Here is an 8171-nt window from a genome sequence, read left to right as displayed (position 1 = left end):
GACGAGGAGAGCTACGTTCCTAGGTCGACCTTTTGCCGATTGGGAGGCGGTTTCTTTGGAATTGGAGCAGACCAAGAAGGTGGTGTAGGAAGACCCTGCCCTCGGCCAAATTCTTCACCGGGAACTAGCCTTCTTCCAGCGGAGGCGGACACCGAACTCCATCTTTTGGCTTAAACCTCCGCCCCCTAACTTCCACCGAGGCTATACCGGAAGAGGCAGAGGACACGGGCACACACCTCCGCCCCCTAACTTCCACGCACATTCTGAGATGGGTGCAATGGCCGGCGGCGGAGTCCTTGGACCCACTTATGGTGGCGAGGTGGGGCAATGTCAAGGATGCTAGCCCGAGGATCCTGGGCACAGACAAACTTGTTCCTGGTCCCGACCCTTCCACTGTACTCAAGCTAGGATGATGCAAGGGTTGGTAGATCAGTACCTTATCAGGTCTTCACTGTATGATATAGCCCTCCTTTTAACATCGCTTTTCTTTTGGTACGGTCTTTATGTAAATATATGAACTCTATATGTGATTGTTACGTGCATGACCTCGTGTATTCTTCGTCTTATAATCATGAATCCGCCCATGGTCGGGATACTCATGAGAATTTTTGTGCTTGGTGTCTTCTGCTGGATGGGGTCTATAGGTCAGCCATTGGTTCGTTTTTTCACTCTGACCAAGTTCATCGTCGTTCTTGATCTTTTTTCCCTCTCTTTCTCGACCAGCCCTCCACTACTCCCATGGTCAGGGAAAGAAAAGAATCGTATGCCCATCCTCTCACCCATGGGTTTGTTGATACTGACGAGGTTTCCTCCATCCACGCATAGTAGAACTACCCGGGGATGCGGACAAGCACATATGTTGGTCGGTTCCTGATGCCCCCAACTTGACTTTTTGCATGCACACACGATGGTCGGGGAAAAGAGGGGTCCGTGCGCCCGCCCTCCTATTTAGGTTTCAGAGAACAAGGCCCTTCCATCATTATGAAGCGGGCTGCTCCTGGTCGGAAGGGGCCTACATGTTGGTCTGCAAGAGCCTCCCCGTTAATTTGTGGCAGACTGCTCCTGGTTAAGGAGAGCTTGAATATGTAGTTGGCAGGGCCCGCCTTCACTTTGCAGCAGATTGCTCCTGGTTAGCAGCGCCCGTTGCCTTGGGGTGGCAATGATGGACCCTCGTCTGGAGCGCCCTCGTGTTAGGGTTTTGGTAGCGGAGTGGAATCCCTCACCAGGGAAAACCACTCACCAAAAATGAGGTGATAAAAACCTTCCTGTTAGTTTGTAGCGGATTGCTCTTGTTGGGGTATGTTATTATACCTAATTCGTTGATCGGATCTTCCTCCCGTTAGTATGTAGCAGACTGCTCCTGGTTCGGAAGGTGGCTTCGCCTCCTGGTTCTCCTAGTCCTCCTCTCGCCGGTCTTCTGGATCTGCTTTCATTTGAAAAAAATGATTTGGACTATACATGAGGTTCTTCCGGTGGCGATGGCGACGCTCAAGCCGCATCGTTGGAGTAGGCCAGGTAGACACTCATCTTCTTCTTGTCTGATGCTGATGCATCTTCGGCGTCGCTTTTTATGACCTTGGCAAGTATCTACGGTCCCTTGTTTGAGGGTTTGTCGGCGTTCATCGTCTGCCCCCGCCTCTGAGCTTATTTCCTCGATGGAGTGGGGTGGGTTGATACCAAAATGATCCTTTTTTTCGCCTGACCTCAGATCTGGGGTGTTGTTGGTGAGGTCACTAATCTCCTGAAGCTAGACGCTCAGGGGAGACCGCATGTCCATTGGCACTGGCGGGTTATGCAAGATCTCTGCTATGTAGAGCAACGCGGTTGCGGCCCCCATAATCCCGGTCGGTGGAGACCGTCGTCGAAAACTTGTCGGATACTGAGGTTTCGACAGTTCCTCCCCTTCTCCTATTCTTCTTGCAACAATAATTTGCGGGAGCTCACCCGGACTGCCTTGGTCTATGATCCAACTTGTCTTCCCCACCGATCTCTTGACTCAGTCTTAGCCCCCTACCCGGCGCGCCAGATGTCGGAGTGCGTTCTCCAGACTCCAGGGATCAAAGATACCCTTTATTTGTGATTTCGGCCAAGGGCTAAAACGCCTAGTCAATCAACTCTCCAAGGCAGACAGGAAAAACATGGACACGAGGGATTTTATATAGGTTTAGGCCGCCATTTTGGCGTAAAACCCTACATCATGTTGATATTTGATAGAATCGGTGGAGTACAAGCGCTTGAGTGTTATAAAAGCGGTGGTCAGGGTGAGACCAGTGTTGGTCGGGATACTAACTAAAGTGCCCGATCACTCCTATCTCTCTCCTTTCTCCTACTTCCTCTAACTATGCTTGAGGGTGGGTGTGATGCAGTGTGTGAGCCTATTTTTGCTTGTCCTCGTTTTGACCACGATCCTTCCCTTATATAGGCCTGGGGGCACCACACTTGGTCCGTAATCAATACCAAAGAATATACGAAATTATAGTCGGTTCAACTAGTCCACCTGCTCCTAACGCACGACAGTAGATGAGCTGACGCTGCATCATGCCAGGTGCTCGAGTGCCTTCCCCGACGTGACGCGCTGCATTGCCCTTCTCATGCTTTACGCCGCGCCTGTGTTCCGTCTTGTCTTATGCCCCTCGGGTCGTCGTGATGATGACCCTAGACGTAGCCCTGTGCCAAGCTATTCCTGGTAGACCGGTCAAGCATTTAATGTTTGGTCGGTGGAGTGCGCTGCAAAGCCAGCTTCTCTGGCCAATGCATGTCTCGTCTGCTCCGGGGATCAGCCCCCTGAGTACGTCATGGCCGACGTCAGGGTCCTCCTCGGGGATCTTTTGCGACTGTTTTCCTTTGTTTAGGCCAGTGTTTTTTCCTCTCAAATTATCGTTTGTCACTGTGTCATGTTCCACACTTCAATCACGTCGATTTGTTCTCGGGTGGGCGCATATTCACAACATATTATGCATACCATGTGATTCAATGTTCCATCAACCTCTCGACTTGCTTTACAAATTGGTATCTTTCTTGCAGCTAAAACTACTGTCGAGACCAAATGACAAAATAAGGGTGGAGCTGCTCATCCTAAAGGTGCGGGTAAAGTGCACTGAACTTCGATGATCGGGGTAGGAGACCACCGGCTAGGCGCCGCCCCTGGGGTCCCCTTTTGGGCGACTATCATCTCTTTGTCATGCCCTGGGAGCAGCTCTGCATCGCTGTTTATCAGCCTTACTGCTTGTATTCGTCTTTTCTTTCGGCAGAGTTTATTGTAGTCGTACATCTAAGCTTTTGGCCCTTCACGACTGTGTGTAAGACTTTGTAAGGGCCTCAGTTTAAGGCCAGACTTTGTCTCAATTTTTTTGACATTTGGAGAAAACAAAATGGTCCCGGGTGTAAATGCACCTGGGAGTAAGATTGACTTTCCGCAGACAAGTGCCTCGTCTCTGAAAAGAATAGGTGATGAGATTTCATGTCTCGTTACAGCGTCGAAAAAAGCAAGACTAGGCAAGTGCCTCATCTTAAAAAAATAGATGATGAAATGTCAGGTCTGGTTATAGTGGCGAAAAAAATGAGAAGCGGCCTTGTTCGCGGATGTGCTGGACACATTCACACGCATACAGTGGGTGAGTCAAAAAATACCCACACAATTATTCCGATTTCTAGTTCCAAAACAACAACAAAAACAACAACAAATCCTTTAGTCCCAGACAAGTTGGGGTAGGCTAGAAGTGAAACCCATAAGATCTCGCAACCAACTCATGGCTCTGGCACATGGATAGCAAGCTTCCACGCACCCAGTTCTAAAAAATAAATAAAAATATTGCGGTTTCCCCTGCCTCCAGTGCCCACCAGAACCGAGTCCGCCCCAATGCCGTTGCCTCGCTCCCACTCCTCACAAATTCCTCCCCCTCCCTGAAACCAAACCCTAGCGCTCCTCAATCGCACATAGCACCCCGGAAATCCGCCCAGCTCGAGCCAGATTTGGCTTTGCGCGGACCAATTCGGCACCCAATAAATCCGGGGGGTGTCCCCTTGGGCATGCTCGCTTGATCGCGTCCGACCCATGGGAATGTCGGGGGCCGCCAGTGGCGGTGCCGGATGCGGACGCGGCGAGTACATGAGGATCCCGGAGGATGTGGACGCGATCAAGGAGGCCGTAAAGGAGGAAGGGGAGTGCCCAAGGTTGCTGCGATGCCGCGCGATCCGGTGGTGGGCGAAGGTCGCCGTACTCGGGATCTTCCTCGCAGGCGCGGCCGCGGCCGCCGTCGTTTTCCTGGGCCCACTCGTCATCAAGAAGGTGCGCCCTCTCCGTGTCCTCTCCTTTGGAGGCTTCCTTGCAACGCGTTTTCTCCCACCTAATTCGTCACGGATGCTAGATCTTTCTTTCTGTCTCGTGTTTTGCTCATGCTGTTTCTGTTGAGTCTTTTCATTTAACGGGATCTATGCTGCAATTTTTTGCCTATTCTATCTACTCTGTGCTTCCTACTAATTATCGATTTCTTGTTGTTATTTCTTATTTTCCTGCTTATCCCTGAACTATGTGTTAGTAGTAACACTATGTACTACCTCCGTCCCAAATTATAAGACGTTTTGTGAGGCTATTATTTGGAACCGAGGAAGTACCGTTTTATGCATATATAATTTTCTAATTTATGTTGACCATTACATAAATGAACGCTGTAGTTGTTTGTGTTTTAGCTGGTCGATTTGTTTTTTTGTTGTATGGATTATGGATATTTAATGGATTTCATCTGGAAACCAGTTTAAATGATGGTTGGATCAAATCGGAATGTCACTGTTGAATGAACAATATTGGAAAATTGTTCTGCTAATACGAAAAAAAAGCCAATGCCTTATTATGTTCGCTCATTTATAGTAACCCAATATGTGGTGTCAGCTTGATGCTCTAGGGGTGTAGGTGCCTCCTCTAAATGGTGGACGGGTAGGGACAATCTCATAAGACTATTGGATCCTGATATGTTTGGTAATCAAGATGCCATACTGTTTATTCCCTGTACCCACTTGCTAGTATTATCTTTGTCCTGGAGGGATATATTAGATGCTTAATTTAGTTCTGTCGTTGTATTTTTGCATGATTGTGAGGTTGTTTTATTATAGTCTGTTCAAGGATCTCAATTGATAGCGGAATGTAACATTGATACATGTCCTTAGATCAGGTTCGGTTATGGCTTAATTGACGTGGTTACTATTGCCAGCCATGCTTGTAGTTGGCACGTATACAGTTCATAAATAAGGTCTTACTGGCCATGCATGGCGGCACGCCTCGCCTTGCTTGTAGGCAGCTATGTAGTTTCTTATATAATTGATGAATCCTCTCTATTTGGTTTTACCGATTAGATGATCTTTTTCTTCCATTCATAAGGACAAAGGATGGTTCCTTGACTACTAAATTGTTGGTTTATCTTCGGCAAAAGTTGCCGCCATGACACTTTCTGAGCTAGACGCCGCAATGCCCACAATGCATTTTCTTGTGTATATTTAAAATGTTTCAACATGCTTGGTTTTAGAGGTATGTATATATGTATATAATGCATCAAATGAAGTCAGTCTTGTTCAGTTGTTCTGTTTAAGCAACTGCTAAGGGGAAAGGAAATCAGCCATGATGATTGAATATGTCCTAAAATCAGCTGGTAGGAATGATATTCAGGTGAATAACAGGATCATATTCTCTCCATGAGTCAAATATTGTAAATGATTAATGTAACATGCTATCAAACTCCAGCAAAGGGCCAACTTCGAAAATAACTGTTTCTCTTAGTCAGGTTCAGATGGTAGAAAATAAAGAAAGCAACAATCTCTTAGGTAGTAACTAATGGAACAGTGGCGTGATTTCATCAAATTACTAACTTGTAGCAACATGGCAACATATATAAAAACAATTACTGAATGGTTTCACTCGGAATATTTAGCATACAGATGGATGATGGCGTAACAATGCGAAAGTGTCTAGAAACCTTAATTTGATTCAGAGGTCAATCTACCATATTCCAATGTTAGAAATAGGACAGAACTATCCAGGAGAATATACTGTGAAAGGCACTATTTATCCCTTTGAAGGAAGAGTATGATGAGATACTACATGGTTATCAAGAGTAGCTTTTCAAATGACTGCAGACTTTCCTACTGAATCATACTAACAACATCTATGCAATCTAGGGTCTGAATCAGAGATCCCTCGTATGTATAAATAACTAACACATAGGGCATAAGGCAGAGGATATTTTTTCACTCTACCGGGACACACCTCCATGGTCCTACTGGACTATATTTCTTGAAGTAGTACCTAAAGCTCTAGCTTACCTAAATGACAGCGCCCACACGTGTGGCACGAAGACAATTGGTCCGCCCTAATCACCATTGGATCAAATAGCACGAAGTTTGAAACAAAGCCAGTGCCACGTCATTCGTTGCTATCGTGCGTTCCAAAATCGCGTTACACCGCACGACCCGAGCGACCCCAACCTTATCCATCTCGCTTCCTCTCTTGTCTTCCTCCCTCCCCATTTCTATCTCCTCTCTCAAATCCTGTGTCTCCCAGCGATTCCATGGCGAGGTGATGGTGGTTTGCAAGGCGGAGGCTGGGGGGCCGTGGCGGAGAGACGAGAGAGGCGGTGTGGAGCTGGGCAGGGCCGCGGCATCAAGAGGAGGAACTCGGCGGTGTCAGCACCTCAGGGAGCTCGATCCACGCCGCCAACCATATCGCGACTCCCTATATGGCGGAGCTCCAGGCGTCACGCCGCTCTTCCCGTCGCCGGGGAGCTCTAGGGAGCCACGCCGCGCTACCCTGCTGCCGCGCAAGCTCCATGCCCCCGTGCGCACTACCCTGATGGCGCCTCCTCCTCGACCTCGACGACGTCATCGGCGGCGCTTGAAGTGGAGAGGTAGTGGCCGCACCTTCTCCTCCCAGCAGCCGCCGCCATGGCTCCTTCGTGCGGGTATCCTGCCGGCGGCGCCATCCGGGTCAGGAGCTCCTTCGCGGGGCGATGGCGGGCTTGAGAGAGAGGGGCGCCGTACTCCGGCGTTGTTCGGGACAGGAGCGTCGGCGCACGAGGTGGAGAGGTGGTGGCCGCACCTCCTCATCACAGCAGCCGCTGCCATAGCTCATTTGTGTGGGGTATCCAGCCGCCGGCGCTGTCCGGGTCAGGAACTCCTCCGCAGGGCGGTGGCGGACTTCAGGGAGAGGGGCGCCATCCCCCGGCGCTGTCCGAGACAGGAGAGGCGGTGGCCACTGTCGACGAGTTGCTCCACGGCCTCCACCGACGCACGCTATGCCCTCCTCCCCCTGTTGCCAGCGGGTTCGTCCCTCGATCTAAACAGTGACCAATTACAACAGTGTTTTTCCGACGAATTACCTAGCTGTGTTGATGATTCATGCGTAGAATGAAACGGTTCGAATTTGCAAGCTCATTGATTTGGTTGGAAACGTAGGGAAATTGTTGCGATGTGTTGATTGATTATCCATGGCAATTTTGCCATGTCTTTTTAAGAGACCAATAAATTGTTAATATTGTTGATTTTGCCACGTTTTCAACATTTTTGCCATGTCCCAACTTTCTTGTCATGGCAAAATTGCCATGATTTTCTAAGGAGAAATCACGTTGTCATAGGTTGTATGTCCTCTTAGGTTAGGGATCAAGGCAACTCTTTTTTAAGACGTCTTTGCTATGGATAACCCAAGATTGAGTTTGTCATGGTAAACTTTAAGATCGAGTTTGCCGGAGTTTCAAGAGCTCCGCATGCCATAGTAGTTGCGAGAATTTCGACCGCCATAGTAATTGTGTGGCAACATTCTGGGAGTAGTTGCCATGGGCATAATTGCTACGAGTAGTTGTGACGGCAAATTTCTGTAGTAGTTGCCATGGGAACATTCTGCATTAGTTGCCATGGCAAATTTATGTAATAGTTGCCATGGGCAGAATTTTCACGAGTAGTTGCCATGGATTTTTTTTATGTAGTAGTTGCCATGGGCAGTATCCGTACAAGTAGTTGCCATGGCAAATTTGTTTGGGACAATGGCAATTTTTTTTTATAATGGCAAAAATGGATAGTGAACTTCATGTCCCACGGCAAATTCACCTTACTGCCCATACTACATGGCACTTTTCTCCCTAGATCATGGCAATTTTTCCCCCTCCACCTTGGCAAGTTTATGTTACGAA

General features: G+C 48.4%; 1 protein-coding gene across 1 annotated transcript in view; it reads left to right on the top strand.

Moving 5' to 3' along the window:
- The first annotated feature begins 3796 nt into the window (after nucleotides 1-3796).
- LOC123044799 (uncharacterized) overlaps nucleotides 3797-8171 on the top strand; it is an 11170-nt gene continuing 6795 nt past the window's right edge. Inside the window, exon 1 of the mRNA XM_044467678.1 lies at nucleotides 3797-4288. Within this exon, the coding sequence (XP_044323613.1) occupies nucleotides 4055-4288 (234 nt within the window). The 5' untranslated portion in view covers nucleotides 3797-4054. The remainder of the gene's footprint in view (nucleotides 4289-8171) is intronic.

This window comes from Triticum aestivum, chromosome 2B (genome assembly GCF_018294505.1).
Source record: "Triticum aestivum cultivar Chinese Spring chromosome 2B, IWGSC CS RefSeq v2.1, whole genome shotgun sequence".
In the NCBI taxonomy this organism is placed as follows: Eukaryota; Viridiplantae; Streptophyta; class Magnoliopsida; order Poales; family Poaceae; genus Triticum; species Triticum aestivum.
The sequence above is the reverse complement of the archived record's forward strand: the minus strand, read 5'-3'. Positions and strand labels throughout refer to the sequence as shown.